The sequence below is a fragment of the Lepidochelys olivacea genome (genome assembly GCF_965140295.1).
Source record: "Lepidochelys olivacea isolate rLepOli2 genome assembly, chromosome: 4".
Classification (NCBI taxonomy): Eukaryota; Metazoa; Chordata; order Testudines; family Cheloniidae; genus Lepidochelys; species Lepidochelys olivacea.
In genome coordinates this window covers 66,955,040-66,978,297 of record NC_140414.1, presented here as the reverse complement: position 1 = coordinate 66,978,297, position 23,258 = coordinate 66,955,040, and the positions used below count along the sequence as shown (strand labels likewise).

Here is a 23,258-nt window from a genome sequence, read left to right as displayed (position 1 = left end):
ACGCACAAGTGTGCGTGTGCACACACACTATAACATAATGTCAACCTGCTGAGCAGGTGGGAAAAAGAAGAAAAAAAGAACACTTTTCCAATTACCTTTCCTTTTGAACATCTGGTACTGACTAAATCAGTACACTCTCTCTGTGTCTCCTACAAAGCTTATTCTCTAAATGTGAAAAAAGAAACAGGAAGAAAAGCTTCAAATTCACACAAAAATCACCTTTGAGTTTAATAATGTAACTTTTTCTTCTTTTTGGACCCAAAGGTTACCTTATTTGTTACCTTTTTCAGTAATCTTTCAGCAGACCTGACATCTAGAAAATATATCATTTATTTGCAAGTATTACTGTAGCCATTGCTCCTCCTCCTGTCATATAAGACTAAGTTTCCTTCACTTGGTTTGTTACCTTTTTCAGTAAACTTTCAGCAGAACTGACATCTAGAAAATATATCGTTTATTTGCAAGTATTACTGTAGCCATTGCTCCTCCTCCTGTCATATAAGACTAAGTTTCCTTCACTTGGTTTATATCACAGGATTCTAGTCTGGGTTTAATATATGGAGTGAAATCCTTTCCCCCATTGGAGTCAATGATAAAACTCCCATTGACTTCAATGGGACCAGGATTTCACTAATGGACTTTAAATCCTTAATTTGTTTTATCACATGCTGCATTTAAATTGTTGCCCTGGTTCCGCAGACAATAACCCATTGCTAGTCTCTGCTGTTTAAAGGAATTAAGTCCCGTCCCTCTTCAGATACCAGTTCTCTTTTGATATCAAAGTTCAGTAGAGTGCAGGTAAGAGATTTTTCCCATGAAGGATGAAATATCACCTCTCTGCTTTATTTTCAGGCACTCCTAAGATTCCAACATTACCTCTGTGGATTTGACACTCAGACTTCTTCCCGAGTCTCTTTTCTTCCACCTAGCTATTTTAAAACAGCCCCTTGAAAATGGTTGATGCTTTAGTACTTTTGTATTTTGAGACTAATCATTTCCCCAATCTACTAACTTGGGCTGAAACACCCTCTATTTTTCCCTGTAAAGCTGTGCAGTCATTTTGCATTATAACATTTTAAAAATCATTAAAGAAATAAAACATTTCTTTACTAGAATTTTATTTGATTAAAATGGTTATCAGCAACAAACAGCTGGAGTTAGGCAGGTGAATGATTGAAAGTGTGAGGTCTAGGCCTTAAGGTAACAGCTCTTGGTTAGGTATCTGAAAACTTAAAATCAGAGTGTTTTCAAGAACATAGTATCTACACAGGAGAGTGGAATGTGAATGTATATTCTTATCAAGGAAATAATTCATTTGAAAGTGGCATCAAGCCAAAACTGTGGAGCTAAACACACCCACATTTTGAAAATGTTTCAAATCTGGATATAGATGCAAATGGCCCTATCTTCGCAATGAGTTAACCAAACTCTTGGATTCTAGAGTCTGCGCCTCTTTGTAAGTGAACTACAATGCCTAGGATCAAGAGCCTCTCGAGTAAACAATACCAGCTTCACTAATTGCTGCTTGGGTCTACCCAATGCCCAGCACACCTGCCTTTTCAAAGCACCATATATAATTACGTAAGCAACTGCAAATAAAAAAAAACACAGAAATTAAAATCCTCTACAAACTAGAACATCACTATATAAATTCAATAGTGTCATCTTAAAAAAATTATTTTGCATTGAAGAGATTTTTTCAGATTTATTCCAGTGTTGCAAACATTTAAAAAAAGACTAAACTAGCACAGTACAGAGTATACTATTTCTATTACTGTAGTTCCTAGAAGCCCTAGTCACGAATATTAACATGTGCCTTACAGCAAGTCTTTTTCTAACACACTGACGTCTTGTTCTTGGCTGCAGTTAAACAATTAATTGCTTTGAGGTCTTACCAGATGGTCATAATGCACTGTTAACAAAAACAGAAATAGAGAGCACATCTCAAATAAATTGAATCTGGAAGCGATAATGTCTGAAGATGTGCCTTGCCGAAGCAATAGTCTTTACGCAGATGTGTAATAAAAGCTTTCACATACTTTAAAATAGATCTCTCTACACATACCGGTGATCACTAAGCAAACCAAAACCACAGTAGAAACTCTAAATGGTAAAACCTTCTGTTAGATTAAAAAAAAATAATAATAAAATCCTGTCAAATCTAACAGAAAACTAATAATTATTATCTTTACAGCATCCAAAGGTTTTAGGCTATTCACAGTAGAAACATAAAGACATGGTCCCTGACCCAGAGAGCTTACAGACTAAGTTTAGATGTGCCAAGTGGGAACACCACACTAGGGAGGCGATAAGGTGAAGAAATAAAAGCAGGGCTGTCAAGGTATTAAAAAAAATTAATTGCAATTAATCGCAGTCTTAAATCTCATGGTTAAATAATAGAATACTATTTAAATATTTTTGGATGTTTTCACATATATTGATTTCAATTACAACACAGAATACCAAGTATACAGTGCTCGCTTTATATTATTTTATTACAAATATTGCACTGTAAAAAGACATAGTATTTCAATTCACCTCATACAAATACTGTAGTGCAATCTCTATCATGAAAGTCCAACTTACAAATGTAGAATTATTATTTTTACAGAACTCCCTTCAGCTGAGTAAGCCCTTGTTAATTTTGTTTTCAGTTAATTGCAGGCATTAACTGTGATTAATAGACAGCCCTAAATAAAAGACATTCCTACTTTATCCAAATGAACTCAATACCATTCACACATCAACTGGAAATCTTACCACATTCTCCTTTGTTCTTTTGGTTATTAAATGTGTGCCCCAAGGACTTTTCGTGAAGAAATTTAGCAATATCTGAATCTTCCTTATGAGCTGCCAAAATGTCTTCTCATGGAATAGGCTTTATAGTGGATTAAACGCCCACAGAGAATTCTTCCATTGCCAAAGCATCAGTAGCAGTTGTTGTCCATCACCAAAGATGCTGATGACAAGCATCATGTCTTGTGAGTACGATCGTGGCTAAAAAGGCCAATGCGTAAGTGGCAGTCCTTTCCCACATTGAGTGTGTATGTAGCTTGATACAATTAAGGGATCAATCTGTGCCTGCTGAATCCAATACTGTTTACAATTCAGCCTCAGTGCCTCAAGATCCATATGGTGATTAATTTTGAACTGAGTAACCCCATCATTGACTGCTGCTCATCAGTGTGATCTGTTGCTAACAACTCCCAGCAGTTGGCATCAATATAGCACTGCTTCAAGTTACATTTCAATGTGTTCTTGAAGCATTTCTTCTGGCCATCTCCTATGAAGTTACCTACTTTCAGCTTATTGTATGGCAATAGCTTTGGCATTCTGGTGTCATCCATCCTCAACGCATGACCAGCTTAATGTCATTGTGATGCAAACAGCATGGCTTCAATCCCTGTGGAATGACCACGTTTCAGAGACTCATTATTAGTAACTTTATCCCACCATTTGATGCAGATGTCAGAAATTGACCTTATCTAGAAGCTTGATGTGATGCCTGGAGCAGATCCAAGTCTCGCACCCATCCAACAGATTGGACAATACAACCATTTTATAAACTTTTAGCTTTATTTGAAGCTTAATACCACATTGCTGCCAGTCTGCCAAATGATGAACTGGCTTTGTTGATGAAACCTGTCAACTTCTTGTCTATAGTAGTATCATTTGACAATGTGCTACCAAGATACCTCAACACTGTTACAGACTTCTGCTGTGTGTTGCTGATGGTGACATTTGGTTTTCTGTAGGGTTTCCATAGCGCAGTATGATAAATGACTTCTATCTTTCTCAGACTGATTGTCAGCCCGTACCTTTTTTTAGACTGCGTGAATCTGTCCGTAAACAATTGTATCTTTTCTTGAATATGTGCCTCTAGAGCACAGTCATTGGCACACAGCAGCTCATGAACTAAAGACCTCAAAGATATTCATAAAAGAGGACAACCTGTTCAGGTTGAATAATTTTCCAGAGGATCAGAAATGTATCCTGAAACTGGCATTCAGGTCTCTTATAGAAACATCAAGCATTGCTGCATAAAAGAGACTGAACATGACTGGAACCATTATGCAGCCCTGCTTAATACCATTAGTGACAGGGAATGGGTCAGACAGAAAACCATCTGCACAGACTCGTCCCGAGCATTCTCTCATAAAACAGTATCAGAAGGTTGGTAAATTTTTGGAACAACCAAAAATATGTAATAGTTAGAAAAGTCCAGGTCTGCTGAAGACAGTGTCACGGTCCTGTTACTGTTCTCTGCATTTTTCCTGCATCTGACAACCTCCCAATATCATGTCTGCCATTCCTCTTGTTGGCTTGAAATTATATTGTGACTCTGACAGCACATGGTTAGCAATGTTGCATAACAGACAATCAAAGAAATACTCTGGCCAGAACCTTTCCAGCAATCCAGAGTAATGAGATACCATGGTAGTTGCCACAGTTTGACTTTCTACCTTTCCTCCTGTATATAGTTACAATGGTGGTATATTTGAAGTCTTCTGGTACATCTTTAGTACTTCATATGCTGAGTCCATACAATCACCTCCATACTTTCTCTCTTTGGTGCATTCTGTCATTTTTCCATATCAAGGGACGTTCTGGATAAAGATCTACCTCCACATTAGGTTTCCTTGGATGATATTTAACTTTGAAATTAAAGCTAGTTCTGCAGCACAGTGGTGTGCTATCACGATCAGCCTTTCAGGATGAAAACATATGTTAAGGGGTTGTTATGACTGTAAACCCTGAAGGATTGTGCATAGCAGAGGTAGTCACGAAATTTGTCAGCTACAGCCCATTTCAGAGATAGAAACTCTAGCTTTTTTGAATGAAGGTGAAATTCTTCTCATCTGCAGGTTTCAGAGTAACAGCCATGTTAGTCTGTATTCGCAAAAAGAAAAGGAATACTTGTGGCACCTTAGAGACGAACCAATTTATTTGAGCATGAGTTTTCGTGAGCTACAGCTCACTTCATCGGATGTGTACACTTGACCCATAACAAATGATTCTTAATTTAACTTCTTGACATTGTTCTAAGACTACATCTAGTCCTTTACTGGAAGCATCAATATGTAGGATGAAAGGCAAGCCAAAACTAGGATAGGACACTATTAGTGGCTGTATCAGGCAGTCAGTCAGCTGGTTTAAAAAACTCTTTGATGTTGCTCAGTCCATGTACTAACTGGCTGTTTGAAGGATATCTGGCTATACGCTTTCCCTTATCCTTTGCCACTGAAAGGCAGTAGGTGCATTTGTTAAACCAATGGGATACTAACCCATTCATACAAACCTCATGGTATAATGAAGGCTATGAGGTGGCAGTTTTGTTCAGCCATGAACAGAGAACCAAGATTTGCCTCATAGTCCATTCAGAACATTGTGGATTTGAGAGAGGAACTGTCTGTCTCATATGGTTTTGCTAGTTAATTCCCAAGAGTTGAAGCAGAATCTTAGACTACTATCCCTATTTCAGACACATGCCACGGGTGATGAATAGGAGGACTCTGACTTGGTGATCCATCCCCTGTTCAGGAAATCTTGCAGATATTCCTTTAACTCTTTATATAGTAGATAAGACACAGATGTAATATATATTACAGGCTTGTAGTTTGATATGCATATACGAACTAGGGATCCATCTCATGTCTCCAACAGCTCTAGAGAAGGCATGGTACTCCTCTTTCAGCATCTGCTGGGCCATTTCTCTTTGCATCTCTGATAAATGGCTGAGGATCACTGCTGGTTCAAACAGATCTCGATCCTCCACTCTGCTTAGAGGCTCTTCTCTTTGTTGACTTCTTTCTTGATCCTTGTACTTCTGTTTCTCTCTTTTGGCACTAATGCCACCTATAAGAGTTTTATTTGTTGAGTATCCATTGGAATTTCAGATTTAATCTGCTGTAAACTTCCCAGGACAGTTCATCTCTTCAAAATAATGTCACATTTTAAGTGGTTATTCACAAGGAAATTTAACCAGCAAGATGATCCTTAAGGTATTTTGACTAGTGTCTCATATACGTCCAAATCCTCAAACCACTGAGCAACAGCATCTAGTTCAAACACTTCAGTTACATTTTCAGCACCCAGGCCTGCATGTTATATTAGTGGTTTTTCCTTTAGGGATAATGACATCCTTTCTCCCCCATTTTAACCATGCACAATTTGTCTGCATTGTTGTTTCTGATGGTACATCAAAAGTGGAAGCTCTTGTGAACAACATGAGGAAATACACATTTCACATTGTCAATAAGGCTAGATGCCTCATAAGGTGAATTGCAGCAATCATGTTTGACTATCTGCTCAATAACACTGTAGCCAATGACTACATTTGCTAATTTGTGTGGACTGACCAGCACAGAAATAGTCTAGATATCATAATTTTTGCTTAATTAAAACTGGACTTCAATCCACTCTTTGTAAGGGATTTGATTCTATTGGCTGCTTTAAAATCCCACCCATCTTCCATTTCCAGTAATGTCAAGCTTTCTAAAGTGTGTTCATGGGAGATTACCATCTTACCCATTTACTCGAGACCAAGCATGCCTGTGCCCCAGTATCCCATAAGGCTTCAGTTTTACTTTATTGAGGAAATGTTGCCACACCTGAGATCTCTTTCCAAATAAATTACCTACTCTCTTTTGCTGCCTGGGTGTTAGATGCCAAATGCAGGCTACTCCTAGTAAATTAGTCTTAATACAATCTTAAGATCCAACTCAGTTTTGATAGGCTCAGATCAGTTTTCCCTCTAAAGAGTTTCTGAGGCTGAAACCTGGGCACACTGGCCTGATTACAGCTTCCATTATCTCTGCTTCAGGGTACCTCTTTTGAATCCCACTTTCAATATGACAGCTCAGACGAAACTCAGGCTTAATTTATTCCTTTTGCAGGGAGCTGTCAAAGTCTTTTTCAAAACCTGGTTCTGTTTTCTGGGGTGTGGGTGACAGATTTTTCATGGGGGCGGGGCTGGTTTTTAATTTCCTCCATGCTTTCCTGAAACTGCATCAAGCCATTTTAATTTTTCAGCATACTGTTTCTGAATTGTCCCTATTTTAATTGTGTCAGTTTGCTTCTCTTTTTCTATAGAACCGAGGACTAAAATTTGATTTTTTTAAACGCCAGCATCACAGACAATCCCTGATCATTCACCTGTTCCCAGAAGAGTCTACAGCAGCTTCTAGGCAGGTTCATATCTTGGTGAGGTCAGATTATTGCAATTCAACCTCTCCTTCCTGGTTCCGTAAATGTTAGGAAGTATGTGATCCACTGGTGAATGTGCTACAGGTCTTCCTCTGTGCCAAAGGCTCTGAGTTGCTATAACTCCCAACTAGAATCATAGAATAATATCAGGGTTGGAAGGGACCTCAGGAAGTCATCTAGTCCAACCCCCTGCGCAAAGCAGGACCAATCCCCAATTTTTGCCCCAGATCCCTAAATGGCCCCCTCAAAGATTGAACTCACAACCCTGGGTTTAGCAGGCCAATGCTCAAACCACTGAGCTATCCCACCTCCAAAGTGTTGGCATTCTAGCTAAAGCTGTAGCAGCTCATAATTTTAGCTCTGAAGGTCCCTGGTTCAATTGCCACTGTGTAGGACAAAAACCTACATTTTCCCTTCCCTTTTTTTGGAGTGGGTGGAGGTGGAGGTGGGGGGGTGGAGGGAAGAGAAAGAGGAGCAACTGGTCACCAGAGCTGACTTCTCTACCTTTTTTAACTGCACAGGGTGCTAGCAAGGATTTACTTTGCTCCTCAGAGCAGCAGAGAGAACCTCGTCTGTGGGATGGAAAGAGGAACATGCTGTGGGGAGGAAAGAGGACACTTGTGTAATCTTGTTAGAGATAGAGCCTTAAATAGTCTCTAAAGCAGTTTCTGCTGCTTTAAGACAGTTTAGCAGTGGATACCCTTAGTCCTGTAGGTACCATAAAGCACTCAAGATCAACCAAGCAACTAATTCTAACCCATTCTCTGCATACACTGGACTGAGTGGGTCATTTTACTAAACATTTATATTAAAATTTTATTTTACATACATAAGCAGCATGCAATAACTTGAAAAGTCACCCTTTTTACACACTTTTTAATCATAATTAAAACACATTCTGCCTGGCAGGAGAAAAAAAGAAAATTCTGAATTTGCATTGTTCTCAAATATGGTTTAGCAGCTGTTCTGCAGGTAATACAACATATTTCCTGCACACATACATTCTCCAGGATGTTGTAAAGGGTCAAATGTTTCTTTTATAAAGCAAAAAACAACAAAGTGATGGTCCACTCACATTGCTTAAGCTTCCATCCGATTTCTTTGCCTGTTTCTTTTCCAGTAGCTCTGGTAATGAAAGCTGTTAGGAGGCCCGCCAATCACCCTGACAATCACAGCTCACTGTTAATCTCAAGGATTTTGATAATATACACACTCTACCCTCCCTTCACTATCCTGGGTAACTCAGCATTCTGGCCTTTTTTATTCTTTGGAGAATTATTTGAAAGAAGAAACTGCAACATTATAAAACTCCAAGACTGCAACCTGCAAACAGGGTTTTCTTAGACAATAGCTTCTTTAGACGATGAGACTCAGATTAAGAATTTGGAAAGACAAGTACAACTGCATGAACTTGGTTTTATAAACATTAAATTATTTTAAAATCCAATCAGCCTTTCTTCATTCAATGAATAAAAGACAGAAAGGTATTGAGACAATGTATATAGTCTATTAGCTATGTTACATTGCTGGAAGTGATATTTCTTAGCTTTTCATTCCATTAAACAATGGAAACATTTAAACATTTGAAATAATGGAACTAAAGGGTGAGTTTGTGTCAGTTGTCAAGTCTGAATTCCTTATTTACAAAATTGTTTGTTTGAAGACTTTAATAATAAAGTAAATACAATATTTTCCCCCCAAAATAAAAAGTTACCTTATTTCTCTTTTTTTTTGGAAGCAAACTACATCTGTAAACTATTAATTATCCAATACTTGTAAAACCTTTTATATCATATATACGAATATTTCCTTACAAGTCCTGCACTGTGTTCCAACTGGCAGAAAAATATATTATTTGCAGACTGTGACCACACACTGACCCTGCCTCTGTAAACACAACTTTAATATCAATAAACACTGCATTACCCATATCTCCACACCACTGTAAAGGCAACAAGAAATTGTACAGTATATTCACATGCACAAATATCTAATTTTGAGTGCACTAAAAACTGAGATTGTATTAAATTCTTCAGTTGCAAAGTAAAAAAACAAACTTGGATCAATATTCCAGAGTTGTCATGAAAATAGAAATGTTCTGGGTTCAGCTCATGTAATTAAAGTTTAAAGATCCATGTATTCTGTAAATTTGATTTATTGCAAGTTACCTGGAAGTAACTGCAAAATTCAACAGATGTTTTGGATAAGCTCTATTTCTCACAGGTAAATCAGCATAACAGCAAAATCCTAAATTAATTAGTAAAAAAGTTTCTGCATTCTTTAACTAACATGAGCTGCCTGATTAGTCTTATTTCTGTTTTAATTAGCAGCCTAACTAGAACAGTATCAATACTAAAGAAAAAACCCACATACACCCACTGTTACTACATAATGGAATCTGAACTACCTGACTTTTAAATTCAGGTGGGAAAGGGAGGGTAGATTTTCAGTAAATAAAGCCCTATGTAAAAAAGAGTGCATCACTTTAAAGCTAGGAGTCTCTCCAGCATTTACAAAAATAGTAACATTTATAGGGTTCACTTGAGCTGCTTTTGAAAAGCAGCACTTCGGGGTTGGCTGGCGTCAGTGGCAATTCATGTATACAGAGTGTTAGTATGCAAAGCACACAGCTATGGGTGCATGTATATTATACACACACACACGAGAGAGAGAGAGAGAGAGAGAGAGAGAGAGAGAGATTGACTAAATACGAATTGCGAACACAGCATAGGTTTTCTGTATTCACAATTCTTATTCAGTAGCAGCTTCAAGGAGTTCTGTACCACCCCTGTGACCCATATGCAGACTGCACAGTCAAGATCTGATAGAAGGCAAGCTACAGGGAGTGAGAGTGGGGTTTGGGGTGTTGGAGTCACTGCCCAAATCACAGGCTATGGTGACAGTAGAAGTGCTCAGAAGTGTTACTGTCTAACTTCCCCATGTAGACCCAAACTGTGGCTTGGGCAGTGAATCCTGGGTGGTGAATCCAGGGCCTCAAACTCCACTCAGAATCCCTGCAGCTTGCCTCCTATCAGACCTGGACTGCACAGTCTGTGGAGGAGGAGAAGCTGGAGGCCCTGGGGAAGTAAAAAGAAAGAGAAGGAGAAGAGCTACTTGTAACAATCCCATAGGCCAGGGGCTATTATGCCAACCATAGTTCATTCCAGATATGCCCTGGCATGCCCTAAAGGCTGGGGAACAAGAAGGAGTTACTGCAGAGCTGGCTACTCTGGCTCTATACCAACCATGGATTCTCCCACACAGAGAAATCCTCAGCTACCCTTTTCAGAGCAGCTTCACAACCACTATGCACCACTCAGATGGTACAAAGAGTCCACAGGATAGGACGTGCCTGGCCCTTTTTGTTAATATTAGCACATATGATAAGAAAAATTAATCACAGATCTGTATACTAAAGTCAAAAGGGAATCCAATAAAAATTATAAATTAATACCAAGAATTTTCTAAGACAAGAGGATAACTAGGAGTGGAAATTTGCATAGTTTCAAAAAAGGTTCAGGTGGCCGCTGCATACCAATTACAAAATATGCTAAAAATATAATCTAAAATGTTATAGATCAGTGTCTTGCTGCCAGGATTTCTTGAAACTCAGTGCTCACGCTTAATGTGTAGGAATACATTAAATAACAAGTCAGTAAATAAAATTGCAGATGGACAGAAAAGATTGTTCCTATTACAAACATCCTGGAACTCCCAGTCATAAGAAATTAAACACACAACTGACTGTGGTTATAAGTATGTAAAGAAAGTTTCACATGACTACTATAAAAATTCATCTTTAAGAAACTATTTCCAATATATCCAGCATACACTGACAATGCTGATGTGTAATGAAATCCTTGCGTTTTGCCATTACCTTAGAAGCCAATGTAAAGAATCAGGTTCTGGATAAAATGTACTGCAAACTCATTACATTCAAGTGTTAATAGCAGATTAGTTTTATGCTAGTTTACTACAGTAGACACAATCTGAAAGTCATTGGGAGTCTGCAAGGGTACAAAAGTCTGCCCATGCATATAATATTGCAGTATCAGGGCCTAAGTTTGAACCTTCCTGTGGTATGAAGTAAAGAATTATTCACATCATCATCACTGTAGCATATTGTCATAACAAATATAAATACTGAATTACAAAAAATTCCGTATCATTCTATCTGATGGTGAATCAAATTAAACAAATTTACAAGTAATTAGCCATTCACAAGAGTCTGTGCGCTAACTTGGTATTAAGTGCTTAGTAGGTAGCCTTCCACACTCTATAAGTTACTCATCTCCAGATATGAATGTTATTTCACTAGCAAAATGGCAGTATGTAATCCAGTTCTGCTAGAAAAATAGCATTACTCTAGTGAAAGTGACATGTGAGTTTTCTAAGGATGTGATGTAACAGAATAAAGATATGGCATTTAGCCATACAGGTATGTGGAAAAGCAATAAAAAGTGGAGGGAAGGATAAGAAAGGAAAAAGCATGAATACCCAGATGAGGAGGGCTCCCCAGCCAGCAACCTAGAATCTTTAGCCAGATTCTTTGGATATTAACCTGATCCTGAATAAGTAATGTGCGAAGTATTAGGTTAACATTTTATTGCAATTTTGCTTAATACATTTTTTTTTTAAAAGAAGCAGCAGCAGAAATGCTGAGAAACATGAGAGGAATAAAAGGTGAGTCTCCAAACAAAATCAACAATTTAAAAAAGTTTGTTAATGTCTTAGGCCCCATTTCAGCAAAGCATATGTTCAAGTTTGTGTTCATACAGCACATAGCACCATGGGACATGTAACTGGGTCTGTGTATTCTATCACAATATTAATAAACGACAACAACAAAATAAGTGGTAGATATGAAGAGAAAGGAGTGAATATTTACCCATTCCAGTTCCAGCTGGTGCAATCTCTCTGGAGAAGATTTCCACAGCCTTTTTCTGCTTATGGTGTACAGCAAGCCAGATAACAGCTTCCCGTGGACCCTATTTCCAAATATTAGAAGTAATGGGTTCAAGAATGATAAGCAAAGGTTAACTTACATGCAGAGTACTAGTAATTTAAACGTGTAGAATCACATAAAACTGAACTACCACTACTGCAGTTGAGACACTGCAGAAAGCCAATCACTATACAGTATTACTAAGCACTATAACCATTTGCATTCAATGACATTCAAGCCTGGGCTTGCATTCTAATAAATCTATCTAAGGATCGATATCGATCTAATATCTATCTATATAAAAATCAATTGATATCTTTCTCTTACAGAACTTTTGAATTTTATATATACACACACACACACACCACTTTTGAATTTAATTTGATGTCACTTTCAAATCGGGGTAGGCAAACTCATTTTTGTCTCATTTTGAATCTACTGAAAACATTGTGGGGTCACAGCTAATGGGCCAGGCTCAAACCCTACATGAGGAGAGCTTGCTGTGCCTGGAGGGATTCACTCATGGAGGAGAGGGCAATGAAAACACTGTGCCCCCTTTCCTCAGTGGTTTCATAAGAGGAAGGCACTTTTAAAAATCCATCAGGCTGGGGAAAAGCCAACAGGTGCGGAGGAGCACGTGGTTCGGACAGAGACATCCTTTAGGGGAGGATCTACTAATGGAGATTCTCTATGTCCTGGTAAGGAGGATAGTATGGAAGATAAAATACAGTTAGGATCAGAAGAGAAACAGTCAAATGAAAAAAGTCTCATTAAATTACAGCTAAAAAGGGACAAGTTTTTAAAGTGCATATATACCAGTGCTAGAAGTCTAAATAGGATGGGTGAACTAGAGTGCCTCGTATTAAATGAGAATATTAATATAATAGGCATCACAGAAACTTGGTGGAATGAGGATAATCAATGGGACACAGTAATACCAGGGTACAAAATACATCGGAAGGGCAGAACAGGTCGTGCTGGTGGGGGAGTGGAACTATATGTGAAAGAAAGCATAGAATCAAATGAAGTAAAAACCTTAAATGAACCAAATTTTACCACAGAATCTCTATGGATAGTAATTCCACGCTTGGATAATAAGAATATAGCAACAGGCATATATTACCGACCACCTGACCAGGATGGTGGTAGTGACTGTGAAATGCTCAGGGAGATGAGAGAGGCTATCAAAATACAAAACTCAATAATAATGGGGGATTTCAACTATCCCCCATTGACTGGGTACATATCACCTCAGGACGGGATGCACAGATAAAGTTTCTTGACACCTTAAATGACTGCTTCTTGAGGCAGCTAGTCCTGGAACCCACCAGAGGAGAAGCAATTCTTGATTTAGTCCTAAGTGGAGCACAGGATCAGGTCTCAGAGGTGAATATAGCTGGACTACTTGGTAATAGTGACCATAATATAATTAAATTTAACATCCTTGTAGTGGTGAAAACACCACAATGGCCCAACGCTGGAGCATTTAATTTTAGAAAGGGGAACTACACAAAAATGAGGAGGTTAGTTAAGCAGAAATTAAAAGGTACAGCACCAAAAGTAAAGTCCCCGCAAGCTGCATGGAAATTTTTTAAATACACCATAATAGAGGCTCAACTTAAATGTATATCCCAAATTTAAAAAACATAGTAAGAGACCCAAAAAAGAGCAACCATGGCTAAACAACAAAGTAAAACAAGCAGTGAGAGGCAAAAAGGCATCCTTTAAAAAGTGGAAGTTAAATCTGAGTGAGGAAAATAGAAAGGAACATAAATTCTGGCAAATGAAGTGTAAAAATACTATTAAGGCGGCCCCAAAAGAATTTGAAGAACAGCTAGCCAAAAACTCAAAATCTAATAAAATTTTTTTTGCTAATTACATCAGAAGCTGGAAGCCTGCTAAACAACCAGTGGGGCCACTGGACAATCAAGATGCTAAAAGAGCGCTCAAGGATGATAAGGCCATTGCAGAGAAACTAAATTAATTCTTTGCATTGGTCTTCACGTTTGAGGATGTGAGGGAGATTCCCAGACCTGAGCCATTCTTTTTAGGTGGCGAATATGAGGAACTGTCCCAGACTAAGGTGTCATTAGAGGAGGTTTTGGAACAAATTGATAAACTAAACAGTAATAAGTCAGCAGGACCAGATGATATTTACCCAAGAGTTCTGAAGGAACTCAAATGTGAAATTGCAGGACTACTAACCATAGCCTGTAACCAGCACTTAAATCAGCTTCTGTACCAGATGACTGGAGGACAGCTAATGTGACGCCAATTTTTAAAAAGGGCTCCAGAGGTGATCCTGGCAATTACAGGCCTGTAAGCTGACTTCAGTACTGGGCAAACTGGTTGAAACTATAGTAAAGAACAAAAAACTGTCAGACACATAGATTAACATAATTTATTGGGGACTAATCAACATGGTTTTTGTAAAGGGAAATCATGCCTCACCGATCTACTAGAATTCTTGCGTGGCGGGGGTGTCAACAAGAATGTGGACAAGGGGGATCCAATGGTTATAGTGTATTTAGATGTTCAGAATGCCTTTGGCAAGGTACCTCACCAAAGGCTCTTAAGAAAAGTAATCAATTATGGGATAAGAGGGAAGGTTGTCTCATGGATTGGTTAAAAGATAGGAAACAAAGGATAGGAATAAATAGTCAGTTTTCAGAATGGAGAGAGGTAAATTGTGGTGTCCCCCACAGGTCTGTACTGGGACCAGTCCTATTTAACATATTCATAAATTAACAATCTGGAAAAAGGGGTAAATGGTGAGGTAGCAAAATTTGCAGATGATACAAAATTACTAAAGATGGTTAAGTCCCAGGCAGACTGCCACGAGCAACAAAAGGATCTCTCAAAACTGGGTGACTGGGCAATAAAATGGCAGATGAAATTTAATGTTGATAAATTCAAAGTACTGCACATTGGAAAACATAATCCCAACTATACATATAAAATGATGGGATCTAAATTAGCTGTTACCACCCAAGAAAGGGATCTTGGAGTCACTGTGGATAGATAGTTCTCTGAAAACATCCACTCAATGTGTAGCGGCAGTCAAAAAAGCGAACAGAATGTTGGGAATCATTAAGAAAAGGACAGATAATAAGACAGAAAATATCATATTGCTTCTATATAAATCCATGGTATGCCCATATCTTGAATACTGAGTGCAGGCGTGGTCACTCCATCTCAAAAAAAAAAAGATATATGGAACTGGAAAAGATTCAGAAAAGGGCAACAAAAATGATTAGGGGTAAGGAACAGCTGCCATATGATGAGAGATTATTGAGACTGGGACTTTTCATCTTGGAAAAGAGACAACTAAGGGGGGATATGATTGAGATCTATAAAATCATGACTGGTGTGGAGAAAGTGGAGTAAATAACACTTCCTTATTCACTCCTTCTCATAACACAAGAACTAGGGGCCACCAAACAAAATTAATAGGCAACTGTTTTAAAACAAACAAAAGGAAGTATTTTTTCACATAACGCACAGTCAACCTGTGGAACTCCTTGCCAAAGGATGTTGCGAAGGCCAAGACTATAACAGCACTCAAAAAAAGAACTAGATAAATTCATGGAGGATAGGCCCACCAATGGCTATTAGCCAGGATGGGCAGGGATGGTGTCCCTAGCCTCTGTTTGCCAGAAGCTGGGAATGGGCGACAGGCGATGGATTGCTTGATGATTACCTGCTCTGCCATTTCCTCTGGGGCACCTGGTATTGGCCACTGTTGGAAGACAGGATACTGGGCTAGATGGACCTTTGGTCTGACCCACTATGGTCGTTCTTATGTAGCTAGCAGAGACTGCTGTGAGGACGCATTAAGTCAATGCACTGCCTCCACCCTCCCATACCTTCTTCTAGCTCCTTAGCCATACTTCACTTTGCAGGCCAATACTGCCCACTTCTCACTTCAATTTTCATTCTGCAAAGTCTGCCCTGGAATGGATTTTCTGCCATTGGAGGATCCTCTATTGGGATCTACATTTTGGCAAAAGCTTTAGGATGAAACCTTGGCTCCCATGAAGTCAATGGCAAAACTCCCATTGACTTCAATGGAGCCAGGATTTCATATTTTTTATTAAAAAAACCTTCTCTATTGTATGTTTTTCTCTTTATATTTAAGCAAAAATTGTTGTCTTGTGCAGATGTAATCCCTAAATGTATCTGCCTAAACACAGCATTTCTAAATATTCTCCTTTTTTTGCAGCTGGGGTAAGATTCCTTCTCCAGTCTCCTCTGATCGTTTTCTGCTTTTACTCTCATTTCAATGACAGCCTCTGTCAGCTTTAGGTTTCTTTTTTTACAACAAGCAACCAACCATACCTCTGTTTTTTCAAGTGGGAATTTACATTCTTCAGTAAGGTAAATGCTTGGGTCAGCTTTGATTCTACCCTTTTGATCAAATTTCCAATACTAAGTCTGTCCTATATCAGTTATTTGGAATACAAATCTAATATACCATCCTCAGTTCCCTAGGAACAATAATAAATGTTTCTACTTTTTATATGAAATGGGATTGCACAAAGTTATAACCCTACAACTCAGATTTTTCTCACATGGAACTATAAAGTGTTGTGAAATATTTCCTCTTCCTGAAAGTCAGCTATACTATACAATTTACAGTTCATGCTAAGTTCTTCTTGCAGCCCCTCTAGGTCTATCCAAGGTCATGTTAGACTTATATAAACTTTAATTTCTTCACTGCAGACTGTGTGTCTCAAACCTAGTTTTGCTAAGAGATTTACTCTCCTTAGTGAACATGGAGAAAAATTCTAAAATTTTCTTTGGTAAGGTCACATGAAATCCTGGTCCCATTTAACACAATGGCAAAACTCTCATTGATTCAAACAGGAGCAGGATTTGGCCTCTCAAGATGAGGAGGCTTTTTTCTCATTTCCATTTTCTTCTGTCCTTTTGCTATAAAGAAATGTTCACAGGGAAAGGAGACGTTCTATGAAAACACATCAACATTAAATATCAAACATATTATTAGTTCCTACAAACCAGTCCTGCTTTAGACTCTGCTTCTGGAATGTTGTGCATAAAGAATATTAGACTCATGATATATTCTAGCAAAAAATGGGCAGAGAAAAGAAGTAAAGCAACCAAAAAGGGAGAATCCAACAAAGTGGAGCCAAACCAGTCAGAGATTATCCTCATTCTCTGTTTGTTCAATGCCCTTTATTCTTTCTACTTCATTATGTTGTGTCTGCTACATTTTATTTCAGTTTCCCATTAGAATCATCCCTGCAGGACCCTAGAGAGAACAAAGCACCATCTCTGCTCACTGGGGTCTACCCTTCCTTTAACTTCCTCCTCCCCAGCAGATACTGGGTCATACACTTCTTCTGCTCATTTACTATTACCTTCTCTCCCCCTCACAGAAAACTGCTGTGGTAAGTGGGGAGACCATGTTCCTGCTTCCTCTGCCCACTCATAGTCCAACAGCCTACCAGTCAGTGAGCTTTTCCCCCCTTACAGCTAGAGGCTGCACTAGTAACTCACAGGGGGAGTTGGCTCAGTTGCAGGTAGCAAGCCAGTGGCAGGTAGCAAGCCAGTGGCTGGGAGGAAGGTTGCAATGGTCCTAATGCTGTTGGTGGATACCCAGATGGCTCCTTCACAGCCACAAAACGGTCAGCTCTAACCAGCCAAGTAGGACACAGATCCACATCACAGGTAGCTGGTGCTCACTAACAAATAAGATACTCTTGGGTTTGTATTAATATACCACTAGGGAACTTCCCAAGTGCCTAAAATCATGTAGCTGATACATAGCCCAATACCTCTCAAGATACAGTACTTGAAATATGCACCACTGTGGCTCATTTCAGGTGACGTGATTGCTAAAGTATGTTAGTTTTCCCTATGGCTAGATGCCCACTGCAGAGTTTACACACACTGATAATATTTTCAGAACTAACAGAAACAGTTTACCGGCACTTTCCCCAGAGAAAGCATTTGCTTGGTGCTATTGCCAGGATTCTGGTAAGACTGGTATAATGATCCAGGAGATTACACTTGTTGCTGGCTTGGTGAAAACTAATTACAGAATACACCATCAGCTTGGGGTGTCTGCTCTGGTTTCTGAGAGTCTGCCCTGAGGTAGGCACTCTCGGTTGTGAGGCACTCCAGACAGCATGACACAGTTTATGACTGATGCTGGAAGATTGACCAGTATCTTTTTTTTTTTGTTTAGCTTTTTTTATATCCAAGCTAGTGTTTACATTTTTTGAAGATGCAGCATCTACCTCAATCATATTATGTGGCAATGAGTTTTACAACTGGAGTGTGATTTGATTTAAAAAGCATTTCCAATATAATTTTAAAATTTGTTGCCTTATAATCTCAGAGAGTCCACACTTGTTCATATCATCAATGGGCAAAGTAAATAGCAAAGTTTTACTAGTTTTCTTTATGCTATCCATTATTAAATAATCTCAACTTTTCTTAATCTTCTTCTTTCCCAACACTTTTAAAGTCTTCTCACATCAAAACCTACAATGTCCCAGATCATATTTGTTGCCCATTCCCTTAGGATGAATGGAGGGCACATGGAGCATATGCTGTGAGAAAAATGCTGTGAGAAAAAAAAGCTACAAAAGCACCCAAATGCGCTCTTCATTCAAAGGACAAACACACTAGAGACTACCCTATGTCCTAGCAGTGCTGTCATCTCTGGAACCTTCTTGTAATGCTCAATCCAATCCCCACTATATATGGAAATACTCCTATGAATTCAGTGGACTATGCATCAGGTTCTTAATGAAGAAGAGGAGATGGTATGAATTCATTTGTAAAAATTATCTTTAATTGTTAAGCAATCCCGGTCTCTACTTTCTATGTGATGCTAAGCAAGTCACTTAAGCTAACCTTTTCACAGATAGTAACTAATCATGTGTTCCTCATTTTTTTGGCTGCTTGACTTGAGACATGGGGTTTGATGATCTTATATTCTCTGTGTGTCAGTTCCCTATCTGTAAATCAGGGATTATAATAGCCACTCATCTCATAGGGGTGGTGCAAAAATAAATTAATTTTTATGAAGCACTCAGATATTATAATGAGTGCCATAGAAAAGCTCATGAAGAAATTAATACTGTCTTTAGAGCAGGGTTTGAATATTGTGCAGAAAATAAGAAGTGGGGGCTACAGATGGAATGTGGAGGAGAAAAACAAAACTACTGTCCATTCTGTGTACTAAATGAGAACATGGGTCCTGATTGGGGGGGGGGGGGGAGTATTATATCATGTAATTAAAGACAGTACCATAATGCACAGGCAACTTTAACTCTGACAATTCCTAAGTTCTGAGAGGTTGATCTTAGTAATATTATTTAATACAGTTTGTGTGTGTTTAAAATAGAGAATCAGAGTATAGGGTCCTGGAAAGGGAAGGCATAGGTCTGCCACATAAGCATTACATTCTGATTTAGCAGAGAGTGAGTTTTGCTGCACTGCAGAATGAAGTTAAGTATAAACATTAAAATAAACAATTACACTGATAAGTTACCTAGCTCTATTGTAGAAATTGACTGTTCATAAACAGTTTGTTAACTTTCTACATAACACTTGTTCTTGTCTCCTATAAACATATATATTCAACAATTTTAAAATACTGACACATTCTTCACATCAGATTCACAGACTGAGCTTTGCCAAACATGTATCTTGGAATTTTGTAAGACTTTGCAACTGACAAAGAAGAATTAGATGCTACTGTTTTGGAACAAGACACACAACCTAAATATTTAAGTGTATGACTTAACTCAAGATTTATTTGCTGTCTTTTACAGATCTTCATATGTGTGGATTTAGTTGCAGCAGATGCATGGTAGTTGCACCCACTATGGCTATCATTCAAATCTGTACGTATGAATTTAATAAGTCACAAAACACAGCACATCATGTAATTAAAGACTATCATAATGCATATACACAAGGGGGCCTAATTAAGGAAACCTTAATTCTGGTATTTCCTAACTTCTGAATGCTTAACTGTGCAACCTTAACATTCTTTTAAAGTATTTTAATATAACTTAAATATGTGTAATATGTGATCACACCAAAAGAACTCCTACTATTATGAGGTTTGCTCTTGGGCAGATATTTATTTACACAACACACAAGTTAAAAAGTGTTTCTTTAGATTTCATAACAATGCATTTGTTGCACAGCAAGGTCTCAATCCTATGCAGATTTACTCATTACTTAACTTTTGAGTACTCACATTGATGTTCACGGGGCTACACTTGAACCTAAAGTTAGGCACATGCAAAAGTCTTTGCAAGATGTTGTCAGCTCAGGAATTTCCCCCCCAGAAAGTAATCTCTTTAAAAAGTTACATAAAGATAACATGGGGGAATTAAAATGGGTCAGAAAAGGCTGCTTAGTACTTACATCATCTACTTCCTTTTTAGCATGGGGTCCATATGTATCTTCAGAACCTAAAATCTGTATGTTAACTGCACAGTAATCTTCATATCCAAGCTGACTGAAAATAAGGCGAGTCCTGCAACAGATTATTTGTTATTAGCAAACTGCTTAAAAAAATTATATGCAGTAACAGTGCAGTCCATCAGTTTTAGTTCTGAGTGCTAGTTAAATTTGTATTTGAATACTTCTTATCTGGGCAAATTTACTGCTATATCATAGTGACTATATCAAATTGGTTATACTCAAAATATGTCCTGACCTCTTGATTCTAAATTTCTATTTATTTAAGTTATCTTAAAGATGCCCTGCAAAGGAAAAAATAAATGGGCTTGTACTTTACTTGCTTCATTCTGATGAAGAAAGCAAAATGTTATTATAATGAATACATTCTGCTTGCTTTTACATTAGAAATTCAGCTCCTATATTTGCTTTTCCTAGAAGACTCTATGAATAATTAAGAAATACATGAATGACATCACAGGTACCAAGGAAGTGAAATCTACTTAACTGAGTTCAGGAGGGATTTTTATTCAGACTTTAAAATTCCTTGTTTTGTGTTAATCCCTATGTGAATTAAATGCCTAAAAACGGTTGGAAGAAAAGTTTTGTTGAATTTTTACCACCCCCAGCTCTTCTGTTAAGAGCTAAGAAGCTCTCAATACATTTCTCCAAGTCCTTCCCAGTGGAGACTTCGACCAAACACCAGGAAGACAAGACCTGACATTCCTAATGTGTCTATGGATAACAATGAGCAGGAGGGAGGAAAGGGGGAAAACAATCTTTCCCACTTCCTTCATACTGCATTAAAAAAGCATAAACATTTTTTTCCATTGAAGGTCATCTTCAGCAGAGCCACAGATAATATAGGTTAACCTATATTTGCTAGATTTAGGATTTAACTTCAGATGGTATTTACATTACTTTTATTAATTAAAAGTAAATTGCCATAAAATTTAAATTTGAACTTTACCAGATGTCAAAACAACGGGAAGTGAGAAAAAATAATAGAAGTTACTCCATTCCAGATTCCATTCAACATGGTCTAGAGTAAAGAATCAGGAACTCCTGAGTCCTAATATGAGCTCAGCTACTGGCTCACTGTGGATAGTTCTACACTGCAATGAAAGACCTGTGGCACTGAGTCTCAAAGCTTGGGTGAACCAATTTGGGCTTGCAGGGCTTGGGCTGCAGGGCTAAAAACTGCAGTGCAGATGTTGAGGCTGGAGCCTAGGCTTTGAGACACATTCCCCACCCCAAACCATAGTAGTAGAAATGTTTCACTCTGCTAGGAAGCCTGTAGCAAATCAGCACAGCCCCCAAAGTAGGCTGCTCTGACTAGAGATGGGGAGAAGCCAAAATGGCTGTGGATGCATTGATTCAGGAGAGAGACTCCAGAACAACTTGCACATATGGCTATGTGCCTCTAATGGATCCTCCGGAATCTGAACAGGTCTGGGTGGTATCCTTGGAACCTGGGGCAAAACCCTCTCTTTCTTCTACACAGAGATGGGCAAACCCCAGTGGCACTTACAGTTTGAATGTGTCTGTGTCTAAAATCCTCCAAATTCTTTCCTCAGCCTCACACCAGAGACACTATATAACCTCTCAATCCAAAAACCAAAAACTGTTGCCAGAGGTTTTCTTCTCTCTCAGAAGTAGCAAAACACTCTATAGAGTCATCTAGTGACATGGAGAAATACACACTAGAAACAAGCTTTCAGGGCTTTCACAGTGATTGCTGTAAGAGAACCCATAATTCTTAGTTTCTGCAAAGTCATTAAACTAGTAGAGGTGACATATTTTACAGATACAAAACCAGGGAAGTAACCCAACTAAAAATTGTCATAACAACTCCAGTCCATTGAAACTGCAAGAAAATATCAATATTTTAAAAATGACAAGAGGTCAAAATTAGTACAGATAGAAAGTTCAACTTTGTGAAGGCAGTAAATAGGAAGGTAGTACATAACTAAAAAAAACAAAACAAAACACAACCACCACCCAGCACTGTAAAATGCCCTTCTGTTTCCCTTTACCAGTGTCAGTGCTTCCTTAACACATACCAAGTATATGAGGCAACACCATGTATCTGCCACCCTTACACAGTTCCACCAGTTTAAGAGATTTTATACATTCAAAAAGGGAATTACGTTAAAACCGACAGAATCTTTCACACCAGTGGAAGATTTTAAAAACACCTATTGTATATGCTCATTGAATTGTCTTTACACATGGGACCAGCAGTAAAGTGACCAATATATTTATATTAATCTAAAGGGGATTCATAAATATGTTACTTATTATGGTAAAAATTTGCAAATTTGGGTGCCTAAAATCAGACACCTAAATTCATATTTATGACACCAAAATACAAGTGGCCAAGATTTTTCGAAGCACTGAACAACCCTGCACCAAATGAAGTAAACAGATGCATATAAAATTTAGGTGCTTAAGTTTGAAATATGTTCTGTGGGCAACTTTCAGTACATAGCTATGTCCTGTGGGTCCTTTGACCCAACCCTTGTTGTGGGATTTGCAGTTGTCCTACTGCAACACTAATAGCATCGCTGCTCTACAAAGTGCCTATCCAAAGCAGCATTATGGCTTTGTTTCTTAGCTGGGCTTCCTATAGAGGCTAGCTCAGTCCTGACTTGGCAGG

At 38.3% G+C, this 23,258-nt stretch overlaps 1 protein-coding gene across 1 annotated transcript in view; it reads right to left on the bottom strand.

The window, feature by feature from the left end:
- LOC311519445 (uncharacterized protein) overlaps positions 1–23,258 on the bottom strand; it is a 110,128-nt gene that overhangs the window by 39,999 nt on the left and 46,871 nt on the right. Inside the window, exons 12-13 of the mRNA XM_084625939.1 lie at positions 20,564–20,675; positions 12,095–12,194 (exon numbers count right to left, since the gene is read on the bottom strand). Coding sequence (XP_084482065.1) covers positions 12,095–12,194; positions 20,564–20,675 — 212 coding nt within the window. The remainder of the gene's footprint in view (positions 1–12,094; positions 12,195–20,563; positions 20,676–23,258) is intronic.